Genomic DNA, 24,902 nt, shown 5'->3' with positions numbered 1-24,902 from the left:
TGTGATCTATAGAAAAAAAAACATTTGTATCCTGGGAGCATTTTAAAAGAAAAACATTTTTAAAAATACACCCAGTATTCAAATTGATGAAGTATCCATAGAACCAAAAAATAAAATATTGATGAAAAATTACTTAATTTTAGCCTATTGCTCGATTGATTGGGAAGAAAGCTGCACCTCAGCAACTTCCACAAAGCAGAGATTTGGAAAAAATGTTCGAAACTGAAAGAAGTCGTTGTCGAAGGCTGCAAGATCAATTGAGTCAAGCTAGAGCAGAAAAAATGTTATTGCAGAGACAGAGTATGTGAAGAATTGAGTATATTTTATTTGATCTGTATCTATTTTGCCATTATTACATAGTTTGTAACTCTCATTATTCCTTAAAATGACTTCTTATATTTAATGTTATTACTTAAAAAAATTAGATATCTCCCTATTTTTTTAAATGTACGAAATTTTTCTAAAAGAATTTTTTTTCTTCATATTTAACAAAATTCTTTTAGAAAGAAAAAAAAATATTTTGCAGAAAATAAGTTAACTGCAAGTAAATTTTTCACCATTTAAAATGTATTTAAATAATAATTTTTTAAAATTAATTATGTATTGATAACATTGCTTTAATTTTAATTCACAATTTTTGTTTTAAAGTTTGGATACTTTTCAGTTGCCCAGGTGCAAGTAAAAAGTCACCAAAAAAATATACCTCTGTCAACTTTTTATTTTATTTTATTTAATTTTTTAAACAGATAGAAATTAAATAAAATAAAAAAAGTAAAATGAAGAATTACAAAAAAATGTCGAATTTCCTTGTGCCCAGCTGACCAAAAAGTGATAAATTTTATTTTAAAAATGATACTATGACAAACATTTCTTATTAGAATGGGAAATGTATTGAAAGAATGAAATTCTTTGTATAATTTCACTAATGAAATGCTTATAGTGAAAAAATATGCTCTGAAAATTCCTTATATTTATCACAAGATTTGCAAATGTAAAAAGTTCCCTAATTTTTTTGTTGTTAAAATATTTATTCCTTTTTTGTATTTTAACCTGTAAAATTTTTTATAAAGTTTCCTTTCTTTAACTACATGTTTTTGTGGAAAAGAATTTGCAGTTAGAAATTGTTTTGGAAATGCCACAATCTTTTGTAAATTTGTTAGCATATCTATTATCTTGTGTCTTATGAATTGCAAGCATAATAATGCACGAGATTATATATAGAGTGTTCAAACATATCCACAAAGCACAAAGTGTGCTCAAAATTGCTCCTTACATCACAGTACAAAGTTTTTTGCAGAATAATTTATGTTTTGAGCAAGTGATGGTGAATGTAAAATTCATGACAGAGGTTACCCAACATATGTTTTTTTTCTCGTTAGGATGAAATTTTTACTTATTTAAGTAAAGAACGTATATTAAATTAATAAATTTTTTTAATTTAACTTTTTAGGATGATTAAAATTGCCACAATGATACAATGGTGAAGATACAATCATGTGATAACCCGTTCAACCCTATATTGTAAAATTTGAAAAATCAGCTTGTTTATAAAAAATAATCTAGTTAGTTAACTTAGTGAGAGATGTCTTTTTTTAAATTATTATTACTGCCATATGTTTGTAGAAATACTCTCAATTGTATTTGTCTTTATAAAAATATGTTTTAACTGAAAAAATATCTTTTCTAAATATTATAAATTTTGCAATATTCTTTTTTAAAAATTAAATCGAAAGTACCCTGAAATCTTTCTCATTAAAATTGGATTTTAGCTAAACACTTTCTATGGTTATTAATTAACTTAGTTTATTTCTTAGTTATTAGGCATTAGTCAACTTAGTTATTAATCAGTATATCTTCTTTACTGAGTTATTAGTATATTTCCCTGTTATTAGACATTAGTTGTTTATTGCTCACATTTCTTAATTTTGTTTTTATGTTAAACATAGCTTATAGCGTATGTAAAGATGTTTGAATCATTAATTTGGAGCACCCAAGTAAAGTAAAAACCATAAAAAAAAGAAGTTATCTTTTTTTTCCACAGTGCATTTTAAATTTTACGTGCAAAATTTCTTAATTTTAAGTGATAATTTTAAGATTTTTGGTAAAATTTTAAATACTTTAAGGTCTTTTTTAATTTAGACATTTACTTTTAAAATGCATTATAAAAATCTAAATTCTAAAGGCACACTTTAATATTTTGGATAATCTGTAATGGTTGAGATGGAAGACCATAATGGAGGTCCTATATTGCAAGTTGGATTAATGAGATTATATGATTACACAGATTAAATTATGAGTGATGACTAGCATAAAACATGATTTTAAGTTTACGACATTCTTCTAGATATTATATAATTTCCTTCATTGTGAAATTTTGTGTTAAAATGTTTTGCTTCCAAATTCTTTTCCAGAATCAACGGCTACAAAAGTTGATGCCCCTGCTACTCCAAATGCACGAGCTATACACACTGCAATCACTTACTCGCCGAGTTCCAAGTCTAACTCTAACTGTGATTCTAATGAAAATAGTGAAAGAATTGTCCACCCTCAAGAAATGAAGTATAAAATACCACATCGTTTCTGTGAGGTTATGTGCATGAGAAATTCTAAATGTTGCATTTGCTTGGACTTGCATTTGCTTTGTAAACAGGGAAGATCAATTGTTAAATGACAAGGTAATTTTTTGTTTTATTCTTGCGCTTTCTGAGTGACTTGTTTGTCTCGTTACTTTGCTGCTGAGCTTTAGTTTACTTAATTTGCTGTTAGTGCTGTTAAAGAAAAAATTCATCACTTCAAGGATAGAGATAAGACTCAAGCCTAGCTCATTAGCTTGCTTGACCCATCAAAAACTTCTGAAAAAAATTTGTTTATTTCATCCAAAAAAATTTTTTATGAAAAAAATCTGATCTTATGTTTTAAGATTTTTTTCTTTTTTCAGTCAATCTTTATTCTTATATAAAAAGACATATCTTGAACTTTTTTCTACGTTGTGCTTCATCATTGCACAAAACGTGCTTATATCTTCCTCAAAGAATGTGTCGGTTAGACAAATTTCTGAACTATGTCTCTCCCTTATCTCTATCAGGTAAAAAATATCAAAACCCTAAGTCTTTTAATTTTGTGGACATCTGTAGGTACTTTTGGCCCACAATTGGTACACAACTTATGGTAATTTAAGTACCTGGAAGCAATTTCATGCAAAACTGTTTATGCAATTCCAGCTTATTCATCAGAAAAAGTTGACGGTGTAAAATACCTTTTCTCTCTAACTCCATTCTCTCATATCAATGTAACTTATTAAATCATCACTGACAACTGAAGGCCACTCCTTGCTTCTTTAGTTTTTCGTCAAATGTTTTTTATCACACCTTCTGAACATGCAATAATTTGACTTAACACTTTCAACATAAATCTCAGTAAATGGACAATGAATTTCATTATGCTTTGTGTTCCTACCATTAAAACAAATTAGATTGTTTGGTACAGTCAGCTAGTTCCACAACCATTATCAGTAAATCAATCCAAATTGTTTAAATGGAAAAAGCTATGGATAAGAAAAGCTTATGTATATGTTTTGTCACTATTTCTTGCAAAAGAGAACGTCATAGAGCTTTATTTCCAGACATGCATCACACTTTTCATTTCATAATGAAAAACATAAGGTTTTAATTTTTTTCCTGGCTGAAATTGTTCTATATCTTATATTCGTGGTTATACTTTTTGGTAAATAACAGCTATATGCAAAGAGCTTGAAAAATCTTAAAATTTTTACATGCCATGCTGGGCATGTTAGTCTTAAAACATTCTTTTTTGAATGTTCACTACGTATTTGAAAATATTAAGTAATAGCTATAAAAACAACAAAGCTCTTTCACATTTCAAATTTCTGACTTTCACATTTCAGTAAAAAAGATTAAGCTTACTTTGCCTATTAAATATTTAATTACATAATTCAGTAACATTTAAGTCTATCTTATTAGGTCAATTTTTTTTCTTTCTAGTTTGGTGCCAGTTATCTGTTCATTATTGTTAAAATTAGAAGGGACACTTAAATGTTATTTCTAATTAAGGAGTTAAATATCTGGTGATGCATGTAAGATAAAAAATACATGCCTGATCAATTTCTTTTTTTCTTTTTTTTTTACCTGAATTGTAATTTATGGATTAGATAATATAATTTTCAAGTCTTATTCATTATAAGATTTTAATTTTATCCTAATTTATTATTTTTATTTTTTGTAGAATGTCGGTTAGAATGTTATCCAAAATGTGCCTCATCATTGCCAAAAACCTGTGGATTACCGAAATTCTCTGTCAGTCGATAAGGTTGAAGAAATTCCAAACATATCAGAAGGATGGATAAAAGTGCCAAAGTAAGTGTAAACTTAGTATCTACTATTTACATTTGGTTTTATCACAATACAGTAGCTCCAAACAAACAATTGTGAATTACTGAATAGTTAAAACTTGGACTATTATACTAAAGTGAACTACTGTATTAAATTACAAGACAAATCTACTTTATTTCTGCCAGACCAACTGCCAAATGAATTCTTGAAGTTATTTTCTTTAAATTTTCGTTTAAATTTTCATCAAATGTTATGGATTAGTATACAAGGTTGTAATAAGTTAAACATTGCATATTTCAAGTTTGTATCTATCATATTTCTGTTAGTTTAAAAATTTATTTCTTTAACTGTTATTTTAGTTTTTCATAGTAAAAAGTAATAAATAGAACTTCTGAATAGTTCTTGAACAATACCTAAGAGCACCTGAATAAACATTCGAATTTAAACCAAAATTGATCATAATTTATTCTTTAATTACTTACATTCAATTAATACAAATATTTGTCTTTTTCTTAGAATTAACAAACATGGCTGGGATCGAAGATATATGCGCTTTGAAGATAGTGTTCTTTACATATTTGAAACTGCAGAGGAGAAGAACCCTGATGAAGCTTTACTGGAAATAGACTTTTTGTCAGATAAAGCATCGATCACAGTTCGGTTTCTGCTACTGAACTTCCTTATGCAGCCAATTCAGATTTACAATTTGTTCTGAAAGTAGAATCATTTCCCCACACTACATGCTGGCCTAAAAGGTAATTTTCAGGTGTTTTCAATTGTTGGAATTTTAAATTCTGAAAGTTTTATGAAAGTTAACATAAATAAAATCTTACTTTATCATTATTTGTTGAAATGTTTCAGAATAATTAGATTAAAAGCAATATATAATTCTAATCAGAATGTTTTCCATAGTATCTGAAATGTAAATTATCAACAGTAATTTGATCAAGGTCACAAAGCTCGAGGAGCATCATGTCTAATATAGTACGGTTTGTAATTCCTAAAGTGTCATCCACTAGACAATCAGTGTTATCTTCTCTTTTTTTCATTGATTTTGTGTTGTTGCATTAGAAATAGTTTCTAGCATTTTTTAATTTTGTTACTTCATGTATTATCTGAAGTTTCATCATTCTAGTTATAGTTCAGTTCTTTGTTTCTCAAGCTATCTTTTTTACTACACTTTTATGACCAAGCTATCAATTGATTCTACTATGTATTTTTAAATTTTTGTAAAAATTATTGAAAAAAAATTTATTTGGAATTTTGATTAAAATTTCAAGTTTAATTTTTTTTCCTTTCTCTGAGACATTCATGATTAGATCTTAGACAACTTTTTCATACTCTGAATTCTATCTTATCTAAGCCGAATATGACCTATCCTATAGTCACATTAGATCAAATAGTTGAATGTTTACCATAATTTTATTTTGTTACTGAGATATTCAATAGACTAACCATTGACTTATGCAGTAATAATGCATATAATGCAGTTTATATCATATTCATTTCATATAATTATGCTTATTTTATTTCATTAATTATTTTTAGGTATTAAAAGTTCGTGCTAACCATTATATTCTTCCTGACATGGAAATTAAACCTTTGAAAACATCTGATCGTGCTTGGACATGGGTTGCTCAAGATTTTGCTGATGAACTTAAACCGGAACAATTTTCTATCCAATTTAAAACATCAGAGCTCGCCTTAGCATATAAAGAAGCTTTTAAGAAAGCAATTAGATTAGTAAAAAGTAGTAGTGCTAAGATTATAACTAGTCCAAATAATCCTTCAACTGGCAGTTCTCCTGGATCTAAACCATTTGCTTCTAAATTTTCACACAAATCTGGATCATGGTCATGTCCAACCTGTTATATTAGTAATTGTGCTGACATGCAGTACTGTGAAGTTTGCGAGACAAAAAACCTAATTTCCCTAATGTAATCACTTCACCAGTTGTGTCTCTTCCTTCTTCTAGTATACCAGTTACATCCGTAAAAAGTTCCAGCTCTACCTAATTTAAATTTGGCTCGTCAGCGTCTGTAAATATGACTGCAGAAACTGAAAATCCTCCAAAAAGTGTATTTGGTGGTTTCACTTTTTCCTCTTCAACTATTCATGAAGTAAATGATCCAGATCCTAAGGAAAGAGAAATATTAGTTGCTTCAACGAAATCTAAAGATGGACCTCAAGTTACGAAAGTGAGTAATGCTAAATACAGTCCCTTTTCTGGTTTCTCGTTTACTTCGTCCCCTCCTGTAGTTTTAAAACCTTCGGATAGTCATAGTGAGAAATTGTCTGAAGTTGAAACTAAACCTGCTTCAAATGCACCTTTTAAGGGTTTTGGTTTCCCTTTTTCTAATACTCAGCCAGCAATCACAAAAATTGATCAAGTTTCCAACCTCTCATTCAAAATGACTGATATAAATACCAATGCATCTAATACACCATTTACAAATCAACAGCCTGACTTTTCATTTAAATTACAAGCCTCTTGGACACCAACAGTGAATGCGCAATCGCAAAAGCCTTCGGATTCTGTTTAGAGTCTTTCTAAGCTTCAATCAATGGTGCAAAATGTAACTCCAACATTTGTGTTTAATCCTAATGATGCCCCGGTCAGTAGTTCAGCCTCACCTTTTACACACCCTACTGATAAAGGGAGCTCTGTCTATCTCTCCTATAGTTTCAAATTTAAGCACTTCTACAAAAGGCAATGATGGTGCACCAGAAGAGTGTGTGCCCACAGCTGAATTTAAACCTGTTGTGCCTTTGCCTGTTCTTGTTGAACTTAAAACTGGCAAAAAAGGAGACGAAGTAAAATTTTGTGAAAGAGCAAAACTGTTTATGTATGACTTGCAAACAAGGCAATGGAAAGAACGAGGAACTGGCGAATTAAAAATTTTGTGTATAAAAGACAGTCAAAAGTATAGAATTTTAATGCGTAGTGATCAAGTTTTAAAAATTTGTGCTAATCACTATATTCTTCCAGAAATGAAACTTGAACCTCTGCCTAAAAATGACAAAGCATGGGTTTGGTTTGCTCAAGATTATTCGGAGGGTGATTTGAGCCAGGAAAAATTAGCTGCAATCTGTTGACATTGCAAAGCAATTTTTCAATGTGTTTGAGAATTGCCAAAATGAATCCAAAGATTTATGCATAGGATACAGAGATGCTTTTGATAAACTTTTTGAGTCATAATCAGATTCATGGCAGTACTAAGTGCCACAAAAATTACTCAAATCAGTCATCTTGTGTCTATTGTAAAACTTCATATAAAAATGCTATTTCAGTTGCTGAAACCCAAAAGCCTGATAACCAAAAATCTTTATCTGAACTCTTTAAACCAGCTGCTGACTCTTGGGAATGCTCTCAATGTTACGTAAGAAATCAATCTACTGACTTAATGTGCAAGTCATGTGAATCTGCTAAGCCTGGCATATGGTGCACAAAAATCGGAACTGATGAATGAGAAAAAAAGAATAAACCTTTATCAGAATTGTTTAAAACACCTCCAGGATCATGGGTTTGTCAAACATGTATGATAAGGAATACATCTGATAAAAGTTTATGTCAATCTTGTGAGACACCTAAGCCTGGATCTGTTGATTCTTCTGAAAAAATGCCTAATTCGCAATCAAAATTTCAATTTAGTTCTCCAAGTTCTGATTTTTCATTTGGCTTACCAGCTTCAGGAAATGGTTTTTTATTTGGTAGCAAACCTGCTATTCAGCCATCTGCATTTACTTTTGGACAATCTGCACTTACTGAAACTGATCAGGTTACTGGCTTTAAGCCTACTCTTCCGGTAGCATCTTCTCCGGCTGTGTTTGGAGGAACAACTCAAAAACCATCTGCAAATATCTCCATACCACCTGTTTCTACAGCTCCAACATATGTGTTTGGATAATCTGCAACAACAAACTTTTCTTTTGGTTCTCTTGAATCCCAGAAACCTGAACCATATGATCCAGAATCTGTAGAATTTCGTTTCGGCAGTCCTCAAAAGTACGAGTTCAACTTTAGTGGTGTGAGGCCTCGCAGTCCTACCAAGACACCCAAATCTCCGCGCTCGCCTGCTGCTCCATCTGATGTTGATGAGGATGATGAAGTTGTAGCCTCTGATGCTGATAACATTTACTTCTCGCCTGTGATCCCACTACCTCCTAAAGTAAGTCAAAAAGCTTATAAATGCAACAGATCTCCTTAAAATCTTGAAAACTCAATGAAATAAAAGCTTAAAAAATATCAGAAAAAATTAATATTCATGTTTAGCTGACCTGAGCTAATTTTTGAATAATCAAGATTTAATAGATAATGATTAAAAAAACACTGTGGACCCCTAGCCCTTAAAATGTCATTAAACCAAGTGTAAACTTTTGTTTATTCATTGTATGTCTGAGTGTGCTATTCAAGTTTTAGTCTTCCCAGAGACTCGTAGACCGGATGTGTTTAGACTGTGCATATATTTATTAAATTTTTTTCTTTGATTTGAAGGTAGATAAGAAAATTATTTCATTTAGTTTGAAGAACTGAATAAGGTCTCTAGTAAATGTCATTTAATTTTTTTAGCAATCCAATAATGTGTTATACCATGACTGTTTTTATTGTTATTATTTAGTGTAGTAAATGCAAAGCTCAAAGTTGTCCTTAATTTCCTTTTTTTTTCTTAAGTGTCCTTAATTATTAAAAATTTCAGTAAATGTCCTGAAATATTTGTATTTTCCAAATTTTTGTTGAAGCTAACAGTAAGAATAAATATTATTTATCAGGAAAGGAATTGAAGAATTTTCAAATTCAGAAATTTTATGTGTCATGAAACAAGGTATATAACAAAATGAACGTCTAAGTCTTTATAGCATGTTAAATATGGTATTGGTTTACTTCCATTGTTAGTGAAAATTACGCTTGAGTTGATGGTACTATAGAACATTCCATGTGGGAGAAATATATAAAAGCTCTTTTCTCCCTCCATCACTATATCCTACTCTGCTGATTTTCTCAAGAGATCATTCCTCGTATTTTGCTACTACTTGACGATTTACCTTATTTATACTATTTTCTCCTACTTTTATTATATAACAAGGCATTTTTGCATATATATATATTTTTAAAAATCTGAGTTCTGTTAAAAATGTTTCTTTAAGTGCAGGATATACTGAAACAATTAGTAATTGTATATCTTTCAAAGTCATGTTGGTATTTTAGAAATTGCTCCCATTAAAGAATCAGTTTCCTTAAATTTAGAGGCAATTCAGACCTTAATTTTTATATTTTGGGCTTCCAGCTTTGTAATTGATACTCTCGTGTATAATAATGAAGGCTCATTAGCTTAAAGATAGTGAAAAAAAATAATTGCAAGGAAGTCTTACAAAATGTAATTGTTTTTCCAAATAGTTTAAAATTTATTTGTTCGTGTGTGCTAGATCTATAATGCATAAAGTTTTGTGTGAAACTAGTTTTTTTTTTTTTTAAATTTAGCTTTCTTTATTAAACTGGTTGTCTCCTAAACTAATACGAAAAGTACTATAAGTGCAACTTGCCAATCACGAAAATTTATTTGTAAATAAATTTTAAAACTAAGAAATATGTGAAACCATATTGGTTATTTAGAAATTGTTAATCCATGGAATATTTAAAAGTAATGAAATCATTAATCTATGGATTATTTACAAGGGAACTTCTGAATCAAGTATTAAGAGAAATTTGCATTTGGGGAGGACTTTTTAATGGAATTAATCCACATTTGCGTTACATGGATAGGAAAGCTACAAAAATCTGCCACGGTTATCCTGACGGCAAGGGGACTCTAACCCATGATCTGTCTAACACTGAGTAAATTTTGCATCAGCACTGTGGGTGGTGCGAGCTAGATGCAGAATAGGTTTCAGTCATAGTTGGAATTCAAACTCTGGGCACCTCTTTAGCGCTCTATTCCCTGACCCACCTCGTCTCTTTCTATGCTTTTGTGTCCTCAAAAGAGCAAAAGGAAAACTGACTGCAGTACTGGTGAACAGAAAGTGGAATTTGGAAGTGACCTCCTAATGTCAGTAAAAATAAGCTGTAGCTCTATTGCTGCAAAACTTGCGATGCGTGGTTATAGTGTATTAATTATAGCTTCTTCAATGTTTCTGTTTTTTAAATAATTTGAATAATTGAATTACTGAAATAGCAATTCCAATTGATTAGTTTTTCAAATTAATAGCAATCTTTTAGGAGGATGACCTTACACCTAACTAATCCGTTAATTTTATTTTTGAATATTTTTCATAGGTTGAAGACAGGAGAAGAAAGTGAAAATGCCTTATTCACTCAAAGAGCAAAGCTCTATCGATTTTGTGATGGAGAATGGAAAGAACGAGGTCTTGGTGATGTAAAAATATTGTTGGATGATAAGACCAAAGAAAAAAACACGTTTATTGATGAGCAGGTAATATTTTATAAAATTTAAAATAAAACAAAAAGTATTATATGATTATAATATTCATCAATGGTAACTTATTGTGAAGTATCTGTTTTATTCTTCATATTGTTTCACAAAAAAGGACTTTATGTATTTGTACAGTGATTTTGCTAGATTTAAGAAATTAGGGGTCCTTAGGACATGGGAATTCCGATTGTATGGGTCCTTTCTTACTAAGAGTCTCTATTTAAAATAACATAAACCTCCCATTTAAAGATAATAGTACACAAGTGCATATTTTATGATTAAGAAAAAAATGTGATTAATAATTGATTTAGCAATAATTACACAAAGAATTAAAACCAAAATTTTTTATTGATTCTCCTTAAAAAAATCATTATTCAGAAATCTTCTTAAATTGTTATATGACAAGCTATAGTCCTTTTATTATGTATTTATTCGTAACTCTTATTGCTAAAACAGGGTGGAAGGAGAGTGCTTAAAGGCGCGTCTTGATTTTTATTTTTTAAAAGCCCTCAATAGTACTTTTTTCGGTAGTTGTTTTTAAAAAAGTGTTTCCCTTTTCCAAAATAATTTTTTTTTCTTTACTATATCAGTTTTCACTAGTAATTACACAAAAAGTGTAATTATAACATTGTTCCATTCAACATTTTTGCAATTAATTCAACAGCAATCCATTATTATAATAGAGTTATATATAATTACATTTTAGTTATATATAATTACATTTTAGTTATATATAATACAATCTAATTTTCACGAATGTATTCTTTGCTCCCCTCGCCTAATTTAGAGATTAATTCGATGACTGGGAAACGGAAATTATTAAACAGGATTAATTGTTAGTTGAAAAGAATAATGACATTTTCACGCTCCATTTCTTCACAGATTCAGGATATGTTTGTGTGGTTAATTTTTAAAGTGCTGACTGATTTGGAAATTAACAATTATTCATCCATATAGCAATCAGTTTTTGCCTCCCACTATTTCTTATTAACCACCATATTACTATATTTGGATCAGTGTAACTATGAAAAAAATATTTTATAATTTTTTTAAAAATAGTATCCATAATGACTTTACCTGAAACTTTAATAATAGGATTAAAGGTGCCACAAAACTTGAGCGAACCCCTGCCATAAATATTAGTGTATTAAAATATACATATATTTGTGGGTATTTTTGGTATACATTTTTATTAATAAAATGGAACAGAGTTCTAAGTAGGAAAAGTCAACAGCATTCCTCTATCTAAAAATAGTTCCTGATTTAGAAGATTGAGGTATATACTTTTGGGAAAATTTGCTAAAAATTTCAAAGTTATACTTTTTCAGTAACTTAAAAATATAATGCAATCATTACAAAATGTAATTTATTGAGTATTAAAGATTTAAAAAAATAATTAAATATTGTTTATTTTTAGGTTGTGAAACTTTGCTTAAATCATTCCTTGACAAAAGATATTAAATTTGATTGACGTGGTGATAAATCTCTTACATGGGCAGCGACAGACTTTTCTGAAAATGAAGCTGCACCAGAACTGTTTGCCATTAGATTCAAAACTGCAGAGCTAGCTCAGGAATTTAAACAATCTATTGACAATGCTCCTTCTTTAATTGAAGACCAGAAGCCTAATAGTTCATCTGATGCATTAAAGAGTTTCTCATTCAAAGTTGAAACGACTCCAAAAAAAAGTAGACTCCAATTTCACTCCAGGATCTCTTTCAGCTCGTTTTGGAGATTTAGCACAGGAAGAAGCTAAAGAAACCTCAAATAATTCGCCTTTCTCTTTTTCATTTAAAGAAAAGCCTGATAATAGCTTTTTTGGTCAGACGTCTTTTGGTGGCACTAATTCTAAACCTGTTTTTGGAACAGGCGTGAAGTTTGGATTTGGTAAGCTTGTTAGAAATTTTGTTAAGTTTATCTTATAAATTTTATGTTTTTTTTATGTATTAAGTTATATATATTTTTTTAATTAATTTCATTTATTACCTAATTAAATATTATTGGTTAATGCATGCTCTTCAATATGCATAACATTTTCATCATATTGAATATAGCCTCTTTTTTTTCTCCCCCTTTGGTATCATTTATCCACTCCATTCAGCATCTTAGCAATTTTTGTCAAATTGATTTGCAAGCCTTGGTTGAGACTATTTTCTAGATTTCAATATTAGGAACTTATTGCAGTGCTATTATTTTTTATTGTTCCAAATTTTAGTATCTATTTAAACTTAACTGAATATCATTTTGGTTTCTAACGACAGGAGCAGAGCAATCTGGGACCCCGATTAGTTCTCAACCTGAAATTAAATCTCCTGAATCACCAGTCAAAAATCAAACTAAACAAAGTGAAGAATCTGCTGTAAATGACGATCCAAATTCAGATGAGATAAGTGATGAAGACGAATTACTGTTTGAAAACAGAGTTACATGCGAAATACTAGATGGCAATGAGAGCATAATAGAGGTAATAAAATTTAATGCTTGCATCCATGTATCTATTAAAAAACTGTTTTTATTTATTTATGTGAAAGTTTGTAAATTGTTTTGTTTTTGTTGAAATTTGTTAGACATTTAATATCATTGTCAGATAATCTATTCTAATAAGAAAAAAATATTGTCCAGTTTTAACAGAAATTGTTGCAGTTGCAAATTAAATTCATGAGGTTCTTTTCAATCAGTATTTATAATTTGATCTTTGTAGGGATTCATACAGGTGACTTATTTATTATTTATCATAATTTAGTCAAACAATTTTCATTATAAATAAATGCAAGAGAAATTAAAGAACTTGTATCCTTGCGAAATATTTAGAGTAAATTCATATTCATACTTGAATATGAAGGTAAGTATATAGAAATCTTAAATTTTATTATATTTCTGTTTCTGAATTAAAGTTATTGAAGTTTTCTTGTGCCATGTTGGTCAGTGGTGTGATTGCATACCTTCCTAGTCTCCTGTTTTTTAACGAAGACTCCTGTATTTTATGACTATCTCCTGTTTATCTGTATATTCTCAAAATTCTCAGTATTTGTTGAAATTTAAAAAAAAAAAATTGGTGATGAAATATCCACTGATGACAAAAATACTTCTCTTATTCCTCAACAGATGGTGCTTTTGCTAGCACTGCAGTGTGTTGAGTGTTAATTGTTTAAGTTGAGCCTTGATGTTTTAGGGGATAGAACGTTGCCTTGTAATGAGGTGAACCCGGGTTCAAAAGTTCAAATCCCAGTAATAACCACAGAGCTGACGCGAAATATCCTCAGAGGTAGATGGATCATGGGTTAAGAGTTCCCTTGTAGCCAGGAGGTTTTCGTGGTTTTTTCCTCCATGCTAGTTAGTTTCATAAAGTCCCCCAAGGAACAAATTTCTCCCAATACTTGATCCAGGAGTTTCCTCGTCTTCCGGATTGGGTTCAAAATGACAAGACTATGGAGTTGAACACTAGTAGTTCGTGCGTTTCGTATCATTTGCTATTCATATTGTTCTGATTTAAAAAACATACACCGCATTTCAATTTCAATTTACAAATCACACATTGTGATACGTAATTTACAGTCTTCGAGACTTACTTCACTTTTCTTATAATTTTGATTTGCATATAGTATATATGTAAATTAGATTTATGTAAATGCAATTTAGTAGTTATGCTTAGTGAAAATTACGCATATTCACAAAGTTTTAAAAACCACGCTTCGCATTTTATGGATATATTTTAAAGAAAATAAAGCAGCCTGGTAAATCTTAGTTATCTGTAGAATATTGTTCTACAATAGATTTTATTATGTTTGAAATACATTACTGATATTCTGATGTAACAAAATCGATAATTCGTTATTAAAATTGAAACAGATATGTTAAATGGATGTATTTTGATATTTTATCTAATTATATCCATTTCCTGTAACCTAAAATTTGATCTAACATATTAAAAAATAGTATTTATATTTTAATAACCGTACAATCATACTAACTTTATTAATTATTTACTGTACTTGTTTGATGTAGTATGCACACGGTGCGCCTTAACTAAAATTAAATAAAATGCTCTTACACCTAGAAAATTAGGAGAGATTCTGAATTTACAATGTTCTTAGATAATAAAAATCTAAAAATTAAAATAATCTGTGGAGAGATTTTTAAAAAAATCTACTTTGAACATTTTTGCTCACGAAGTACGATATTTCAGAAATGTTAGCATCATTTTATACTTATAAATAGAAAAAAAAATAACATATTTGTACTGAATATTCATAATAACCGTTTATAATAAATTTTATAATTATTAGAAGTTTTTTAATTGTTAATTATAGTCGATGAACCACTATTTAAAAGACAAGAATAATAAAAACTTAAATCGACTTTAGCGACACAAGCACTGTGAAATTAGCACGAGCACTGTGACCTTAAAAATGTCAGCTTCCATTCGTGTGTGTACACGAAGTAGAAAAGCAATTGAACCAGGATAAAAAACAAAACTTAATACCACAGCTCATTCTTTCAACGATTATTTTGATTTTAAGGAATTGCCTTTCGTTTGTATAAAAAGCGATGAAGTCTCGAATGCTCCTGCGCTTGGAGTTAACTGCAAAGATGTTCCTGCTTTTGTTCAGTATGTGAAAAATAAACGAGATGTACTGGATGTTCACTTAAAAATAGATATTAATGGAGGAGGTGGATTTTTAAAAATATGTCTTTCTGTACAATCAAATGAGTTGGACTTCGAGTGCAGCTGTAAGCGTGCTAAGTATGATGAGGGGATAGCTGCAAGGAAATTTAAGGATTCTGGAGTTAAACGACTATTCATTCTAGCAGCCGTTCCGAGTGCACAAGAAAATTATAAGAATGTAGATCAACTCATTTCAACGTTGAATATAAGTCCTTTCCACGGCACAATTGCAACCGATTTGAAGTTAGCGAATATCTTAGCAGGTATAATGTCGCACAGCAGCGCATACCCATGCACTTATTGCTATACCAAGAAAGATGAGCTAAGCAGTTGTGGCGAATTGAGATCCCCCAAAAATGTGTCATCGTATTATACAAGTTGGCTGACTGAAGGAAAAGGTTCAAAAAACAAAGCGAAAGATTATTTCAATTGCATTCATCCACCGCTAATTGCAACTGTTGGAGGCAAAACATTCCTAGACATTATTCCACCGCAAGAATTACACCTTATGCTTGGTGTTGTTAACACTGTTTTCACGCTTATGTTGAAAGAGTGTGAAAATGAAACGCTGACATGGACAAAAGCTTGTCATGTTCAGCGTGAAATCAGACGAGGACGTTCTGGGTTTAAAGGAAATGCATGCAAAACACTTTTGGATAAAGAAGAACTTCTGCACCAGTTTGAAAATCTAGAAATACTGAAGTGCGTTAAAGTATTTGACGACTTCAAAAAAGTGGTTTCTGCATGCTTCGGAGATAATCTTGACCAAAATTTCAAAGCATGTATAGAAGCTTTCAAAAAGAGCTACATGGACTTAGGTGTCAGCGTTACATCAAAGGTTCATGCAGTTTTTTTTCACATTGAACAGTTCTGTGACAAAAACGGTGAAGGTTTAGCATTTTTTGGGGAGCAGGCGATGGAGTCCGTACATTTTGATTTCTTAAAGTCTTCCTGGGAAATTAATAAGGTTGCTGCAAATCACCCGGATTATTCTAAACACCTTTCGAGAGCTGTTTGTAGATATAATGCTTCACATGTTTAAATTGATGTAATTATAATTAAATTATGTTACATTTTCATATTTTATCAGCAGTAAAATGTTTAAATAATAAAAGTTTAATAGAATTACAACTGAAAAATCATTATTACATAATTTTTTTCCTTTCTATTGATATAAAACGACGTCAGATTTTCCAAAATATCATACTTAGTGCGCAAAAATGTTCAAAGTGGATTTTTTTAAAAATCTCTCCACAGATTATTTTGATTTTTTGATTTTTATTATCTGTTAACATTGTAAATTCAGAATCTCTTCTAATTTTCTAGGTGTAAGAGCATTTTATTTAACTTTGCTTAAGGCGCACCGTGTGCATTATTCATTAATTCAGTTTCATTAATTCTTATTCACTTCATTAATCTTTTTATGAAGAGTTTCACTGAAACTAGTTTTTAAATGTTGGCTAGTATCGTTCGTATGTCAATTAGGTTTTTTTTTTTGTTGACAATATGAGTTTTTAAGTGATTTGAAGCAACAATGTATATATTAACAACCATTTGTATTATTAACTGATAAATTTAATAAATAATTTTTTTGGTGTCAAATAAGAATTGTGCTTTAAAAATATAAAATTTCTGCTTCTGCGTATTTTTAAAATTTATGACATGTATTTAAGCATATAACTGTAATAAACTGTAATATCGAATAGGTCTTTGAAAAATTCGATTTTTGGTCCTTAAAAGTCATAAAAAAGTCATTGAATTTTGTTAAAAAATTTAGTGAGAACCCTGATGTATGTATTTGATTTTATGCATGGATTTATTTAACAAAATTTCAATGAATTGAATGAAAAAAAACTAGGATTAGAGGAAGTGCTAATATTTTTATTAGCAAACACAAAGTTTTGGCTGCTAACAACATTTTTCCAATTCTTAGAACTCTAGCAATAACTTATGTTTTACAATTTCTCTAAAGGAACAAGACTCTCTTGAAAAGCTTAAACAATATCAGGATGGTTAGAAAATGTTCAAAATTTATCCAAGTGGCCTGGTTCAATGTTCAATGCTTACTTGGCATTTAGCGTACAGCCAGATTTTTCAATTAGCATGTATGCACTATTTTATCAACTTTTAAATTTTCTCTGCATAAAATGCTGTTTCTAATTCCATTACACAACATTCATAGACAGCTGTCCACACCTCAGCTGATCATGAATGGTTATAAATCCTTTCATCACTTGGAAATTATAGATTGGTGACAAGGCTTTGTATGATTTTTATTAAAAAAGAATCAATATTTATCACTCCTTTTTTAAAAAAACAGGATATCTGTGCACCTGGAAGGTCATAGATTTCGGTATTGAACGAAATTTGTCATAAAATGTCATGATTTTAACTATTTTTTAAAAAGAAAATCATGGAAAGTCATAGATTTAGGTTGCCATAAAATATAATTTTTGAAATGGAATTTACCCCCCCCCTCAAATTTCGTGGTGTTCTGAATATCTGAATTAATAATAAAATCCCCACTTACAGTCATATTTTATTAAAATATAAAATGTTTTTATCATGTTCTTTAAGAATTATGGTGTTCTTTCAAAAAATGAAGAAAAAAACATCATTTCTAGAGCGAACTATCTTTTAAACTTCTGTTATTTCAGACTATTTGTTATTTTTTTTTTATTTCATCAATTCAAAATTCTAACTGAAGCAAGCCAGTCATTGGCAAATTTTTTTATTCCGAAATGAGAACAGAAAAATCAGGAGACTTTCACATGAACGTGAAAAGTATCTTTAGAATATAATTCTGCAGAAAATTTTTTTTTTTTTTGCTTTTGTATTCTTTTCCAGCTATTTTATTGCTTCAACTCTTTCTTTACACTGTTTTTTAAATTTAAAATCTTTAAATGTGAAGATGCAGACTATAACAGTTTTGGTTATACCTATCATTTCAATTAATGTAATTATAATGCTTTTTTTAAAGTTATTATTTTTGTCAGAGAAAATAGTAACTTTGTTGAGTCATGAAAAATGTTGGATTGAGCCATGGAAAGTCATGAATTTCAAAATAATGAATGTAGCAGATACCCTGTAAAAAAAATCTTATATGTAAGTGTGAAATAATTTTTTTGAATAATTTTGGAATAATTTTGTTGGAACTTCATATTCACAAATTTATTTGGATGTTAAGCTTGAGTATAGACAACTAAAATGCTCTCTGGAAAAAAATTATTTTTACTTTTTTTTAAAATTCTATTTCGAAGAAACTGTTTACCATGTTTAATATTACATAATTATTACTTTCTTTTAGTTTTGTAATAAGAGGTCTGTTTAGAAGCAATTTGGGTCCGTTAACGGACCTTTCACAAAATATCTTTTCATAAAAACGGACCCTTCACAAAATAATTTATCTTTTAATCGGACCCTTCACTGAGTTGTTTATCTTCATTACTGTTTTGCTAATCGAATAAACCCTTCCGGGGGAGGGGGACAAAAAGACGGTTCGAAACGAACTAAGTTTTTCAAGTTTTCCTAAGTTTAAGTTCCAAATGTAGTATTCTAAGAAAATATTTCTAAATTTATAAACAGCGTGTGCGCATTCTTATTGATATTAAATGATAATTTTTTTTTTGTAAATGAATAATTGATCAATTTATATTTATTCAAAAAATTAATAGAGTATTATGTAAACAAAAATTCATTTCTGGCAATTTTTTAAATAAAATATTATGAATCTGAATTGTTTAAATTTACTTAATGTGTAACACATTGAAAGTGATAGGTAACTAAGTTGCAATATTTAAATTATGTCAATTAAAATTATTAAAAATGTGAGTGAATTTGTTTTTTTTTTATTATTTGTCCGAAATGAATATTTTGTGTTGAGCAGAATCTTGTTGTATGTTACATCTCTAATTTAGTACCAGCAATTGTTGAGCAGAATCTTGTATCTATTTAAAACTTAAAAAATTCTTGAAAAGGTCTTTAGCAATTTTTGCAATAACAGGAACATATTTGCATAAATTCACAAAACCTGGTTGACAGAATGTGACTTAACGCTTGTTTTTTATTCAGAAATTATGATTAGTTTTTTTTCACAATTTTACAAAAACAGGACCTTTCCCAAAATAACTGGACAGACCCTTGGTAATATTAAACACATTGGCTCTTCTTAAACTTGCAAACTTACTCAGTGCAACATTTAAATTCATGAGATATGTTACTTTGAGCTCTGAAGATGAAAATTAGAATTTTTCAATTGTGTTGCTGATTGATACAAAAGTTTCTATTGCATTCATTATTATTTTTTCACATTTTATTTGTTATTCATGTTAAAATTTCCACAGAAATAAGAAAATATGTTTCCATTATAATTTCTAAACTGTTCTTAAAAATTGTAGGTATGAACACTGGTCGAATTGTTATATGGAACATGTCTCCTGTAGTTGAAGAAGTAGATGAAAAACATGGAAGCGTTTCAAAGGTTTTGTGTCAAATGGATATAATCATTTAGGTAATTACGATTTATATATACCAGTATAGTATAGGTCAAAATTAAGTCTCCATATGCCACAGAGTGACTAACTATAAAAAATGGACAATAAATCTTTTAATTGATTGTTTCTTTTTGCTGAAAATGTATCTCATGTGCTACAAAACACGTTTTTTCATATACTCGTGTTCAGGGAAACTGTAATCATCCTAGGCATGTTCAGGCAAAATTTCATAGGAACTGAATTTATTAAAGGTTTTATCAACTATTTCAGATTAAGAAATAAACTTTATGTTTGTTAAGAATTATAAAGTTTTTGTTGTATTATTGATTTGAAAACTTAAACAACAAATTTTATTAGTTTAAAACGATATATACAGCACTCAAATTTTACATAAACCTACTTGAAAAAGTTAGGGAGATTTTTCTTCATTTTAGAAATACTCTGAATTAATTATACTCTTCTTTTAATTGTTTACAATTTTCAGTTTTTGAAAAAGTAGTGACTGTTAAAAATATAACTTTGCTTAAAATAATCTATGTTTTTTAATTTTTTTTGTTGCTTAAAATAAATAGTAAATTTATATGCACACTTTTATACTAAAATGTTTTTGTTGAATATAACGTTTTTTTTAATTAAACCATTTTATTTAAACTTGTGTAAATTGTGTCTGGTGGTCTGGTAGTGGAAGATATTTAGCTTGTGGCGATGCCAAGGTTCTAATGATATTATTAATTCTAATGATATTATTAATTCGAATGATATTATTAATTCTAATGATATTATTGATTCTAATGATATAATGGATAAGGTTCCAATGGTACAATTGAATTAATTACAATCTTTTATTGGCTTACAATTTTCAATTTTTGAAAAACTGGTGACTGTTAAAAATGCTGTTAGCACTTTTGCCTAAAACTATGTGCTTTTTTAATTTTGTTTTCTGCTTAAAATAGAAATATTAAATTTACATTCACACTTTTATACTGAAACATTTTTGTTGAATTTAAAGTTTTTTAATTATTCTTTAATTTAAGCTTGCGTAAATTGTCTGGTGGTCTGGTAGTGGAAAATATTTAGCTTCTTGTGGCAAGGAAAAGGTTCTAATGATATAGCAAATCCGAAGGTAAGTTGATATTTTATTTTTATTAAATTTCTGTTTTTTAACTAAACTTACTGAAGTTTTCTTGTGCCATGTTGGTCAGTGGTGTAATTGTTGCTTTAATAGTATCCAAACTACTGACAGTTTTGCTATGAATTGTTGTGCTTTTTTTCTGAATAATTTTGCTTCAAATTGTTAAAAAAATAGATAAAACTATTTGGAGAGCAGTAATTTTATGAGTTGGGCTCATTGATAAACTTATGTGCAACATCAATACATTTATCTGAATGAAATATAAAACTTGTCTTTTAATTATATGTGCTGGTTAAACGAAGTTATTTGCTTGAAACAGTTCTAAAAATATCTTTTTTCAAAGTGCGCAATTGGTACTCTGAAATTTAAAAGATTGTGCTCTAATCGATTTCAAAACTTCTACCACTCCCTTGATGTTTTGCTTAGGTTATTGTGATGTTTGCAAGCTTTTTTTTTAACATCTAAAATACCAACACTAAAAATAGGCTTCTTCTAGTTTGGAAGTAATCAACTATTCTCAATTTGAAAATAGACATACTTCATTAAGTGAGACTATAAAAAGTTTGTATTTGAATTAATAATTTTAAATATCACACCCAGGGTTCATTCTAGGTGAGGCTTTTACAGGGACGGCCACTTTGTTTGTCTTTGAATGAATTTGTTTGTCTTTGAATGTTTGTGAATGAAAGATGAGTTTCAAATTTGTGCTATCACTTTTTGAAGTGATTGATTCGTGATGATTCCAGAAATTATTATTTTGCGATCCTTTTTCTCGTAGTTTTTTTTTCAAATTCTGATTTTTAATATTACACTATTACTATATGCTATTATTACTATATACTATTATATATAATATTATATATAATATTATAATTAATATTATGACAACGTTCGAAATTTGAGTTTGAGTTTTCACTATTAAATATGTTTGAAGTATTAAATGTGTTTATGACGATTCTGTAACAATTTCTCATTGTTGGCTGACAGTTATTACTCGGGAATAAAATCCAATTCCTAAAATTCCAATATTTTTAATGCGGTGTTATTATGGCATGCAAATCACGAATTTCTCTCAGAACTTTATGACACGTTCAATTTGTGACAATTCTATCCCGATTTTTCTTCGTTTACCATTTTATTCCCATTTCACAAGGCTTTTCGAATTATATTTTTAATGTATTGTTCTTATGTGCAAATTTCAAATTTACATTATCATTTTTTTACATATTCAATTCGTCGTGATTCCATAGATAAGATAGCTATAATAATAGATACAATAATAGAAAGCTAAGGAATGTAATTCATTTATAACTGACAATTGTTAAATTACTGCCACTTGCCTAATTGTGAGATTGTGAAGTGATAATACATTATCTTGAATTCTGAAAAATTTTGTAAATTTTTATTTATAGCTTGAAAAGTTATAGTACATACGAAATTTCACTATTTAATATTTCTTTCTTTTTTGAAAAATAAATTTTAAAATATCTTAAATGTAGAAAGGCTTATGTAAACAAACTATTTACTGTTTTATTATTAACACTTATATAAATTGTCGGAGACTGATAAAAATTTAATGCCTTAGTTAAACTAGAAATTGAATTTAAAATTTAATAGTATTGTAAAAGTTGCATTAAATTTTTAGTACTTTTGGATTACCCTTTCGATTTGTCAATGCTCTCGAAACTGCGCAAATGTTTTGATGACGTCATAATGAAAAGCAATTTCTAAAATAAACATTCTAGATCCATCAAATTTACCGAATAATAGCAGCAAAAGAATTGTAAGCGTAAAAATGCGTAATAAAGTGTCATAAAAAGAATCAAAACAAAGTGAAAACCTCTATTTTTTTAATAATTAAGCACTGACTTATTCTTGAATCCAACTATATACATTATTATAAATCATTTCGGCCGCAAAAATTCCTGATAGCTACAAAAGCGCAAACAACTGCTCTTCAGTGTTACCCCAAATTCGAATCATTTTGAAGCGAAGTAAAAAACGCAGTATATTTCAATACGTTTAAGAAAGCTAACTTAGTCAAGGATTACAGAGTAAATATTATAAAACTTGAGGTTATTGGAGCAGAAGCTACCTATTAGCGATAATATCTGGTTTGACGAAAATAGTTGATAGGCCAAAGTAGCCTTTTTTTTTATATACAACTGTGGCTTAGTCTGATTCCTCTTGCCCTCTTATCAGAAAAATGTGGTATAAAGAGTCATTTTCCTCTTATCTAATTCTTGGTGGGTGGTTGTTTTGGCGCAAAAAATTCTGAGACTTTTCAGGGGTTCGTACAGCCCAAACTTACTACCGTTTAGCGATACCTTCACAAATTTTAGGAAAAACGGTTGTTTCACGAAATACTTTTTCTTAAAATTTTATTTCCATATCCCGTAAGGAACGATAAATCCCTATTTTTGTGCTGATTTTTTAATATAAGTTTTAATTTTTCGCAAATTATGTCTAAATTTTCACAAAATAGGTACCTCTCTGAAGACCTGACCCCTGCTTTTACTATGTGCTGGTTGGTTTTTAAGAAGCTACATAAAGATTTTTTATGCGTTGCCATTTAGAGGGATAGTAAAAATTACAACCTTTTAAGTGCACAATTTCCTGTGGGTTGCGTTTACGGTATTTATAGACAGTTTTTTTTTTTTTTGCATAAAGAGCACATTTATATTTTGAGATAATAAGTAACTTCTTTTAAAAGAATGTCTATTCATTTTATTGATTCAATTTAATTTTCAGGTACTTTTAGTTTACATTCGTTTTAGTTTAAACTAGTTTATTCCTTACAGATAATTACTTGTAATTTTGTAAACTCTTTCATTTATTAAATTTTTAATGAAGTAAACCACTTTTTGAATGCAATAGATATGGTCTTGACTCTACAGCAGCTGGAAGTAATGGGAACATTGGAGATGTGTTAGTACATTAAAGGAACACTCTGGAGGTGTGTATTTTTTAAATGTTTTTTTTTCTTTACTTGAGAATACTTTTTTCCTTTAAGAATGCGTGTTATTACAGTTAGTGTGTATGAAATAACCCTAAATAATAATTAGTCTCTTTAAATAAATAAGTTAAAGATTCGATCATTGCTGGAATCAATTATTTTAAAATGTTAGTCAATTTACTTTAACAAAGTGTTGCAATTTTAAAAAAAATCCCAGACAATTTAGAATTTTTAATCATATGCAATTTTAGGTCAAAAGAAATGTTGAAAGATCACCTACTGATGATTCAGGACAACTTCTGTCTTACTGTTTAATTCTATTTAATGCATAATTTTATTAGCGTGTTTGGTTTTAGTTCTGCCTTGAACGACACAACTTGTCTTGACTCCATGTTTTTAAAAAGTGCTTGCTTATTTTTTATCTAAGTTTTCAAAAGCCTTTGAGGTTGCTTTGTTTGTTCAGGGTTTGTAAAAAGTGCTTAATTTTCTATCTTTTAAAAATATATTTTTTCTTTGCCGTGTCGATTGTCATTTTAAATTACAAAAAATGCATGATTTTCACAATTTTCTATGCAATATTTGTCAGAAACTAGTTATTTTATCATGATTCTGTAAAATTTTTGAAAATATTTTTGAAGTTTATTGACATTTTGCTTATAAATTAAGAACTTTAAATGATAGAAAATAATAATTTTGATTAGTGTAAGATCCTAATTATGATTTTTTTTTTGGAAAGTGATTAAAAATATTTCTTGAGTGTTAAAAAAGTACTTAAAAGATGCTTATTTTGTGTTGAAAAATCTGGCTATGTACCCTGTATTAGGGACTGAGATTTTTTTGAATTCCTGCTTAAATGCACAGTCGGCCAAAAAAAAAAA

At 29.1% G+C, this 24,902-nt stretch overlaps 2 protein-coding genes and 1 pseudogene across 3 annotated transcripts; all 3 read left to right on the top strand.

Annotated features, from left to right (window-relative positions):
- LOC147802135 (uncharacterized) lies at positions 1–4,373 on the top strand. Its single transcript, XM_087153577.1, has 3 exons — positions 1–300; positions 2,412–2,675; positions 4,243–4,373. Exons 1-2 carry the CDS (start codon positions 213–215, stop codon positions 2,669–2,671), a joined length of 348 nt encoding a protein of 115 aa, XP_087009703.1. The 5' UTR covers positions 1–212; the 3' UTR covers positions 2,672–2,675; positions 4,243–4,373.
- Positions 3,062–10,771, top strand: LOC147802134 (uncharacterized; annotated as a pseudogene). The gene is made up of 6 exons (XR_015429916.1): positions 3,062–3,085; positions 4,255–4,373; positions 4,866–5,004; positions 5,898–6,886; positions 6,933–8,518; positions 10,621–10,771. The product of XR_015429916.1 is annotated as an uncharacterized LOC147802134 (transcript).
- On the top strand, positions 10,647–24,016 carry LOC147802133 (uncharacterized). The gene is made up of 6 exons (XM_087153796.1): positions 10,647–10,720; positions 12,429–12,664; positions 13,039–13,241; positions 19,841–19,953; positions 20,971–21,059; positions 23,946–24,016. The coding sequence occupies exons 1-4, from the start codon at positions 10,647–10,649 to the stop codon at positions 19,844–19,846; spliced, it is 519 nt and encodes a 172-aa protein (XP_087009922.1). The 3' UTR covers positions 19,847–19,953; positions 20,971–21,059; positions 23,946–24,016.
- Positions 24,017–24,902: the final 886 nt, after the last annotated feature.

The sequence above is a fragment of the Parasteatoda tepidariorum genome, chromosome 10 (genome assembly GCF_982258835.1).
Source record: "Parasteatoda tepidariorum strain Cologne lab strain chromosome 10, Ptep-v5.0, whole genome shotgun sequence".
NCBI lineage: Eukaryota > Metazoa > Arthropoda > Arachnida > Araneae > Theridiidae > Parasteatoda > Parasteatoda tepidariorum.
Note: the sequence above shows the minus strand (reverse complement) of the source record. Positions and strands in the feature narration are given on the sequence as shown.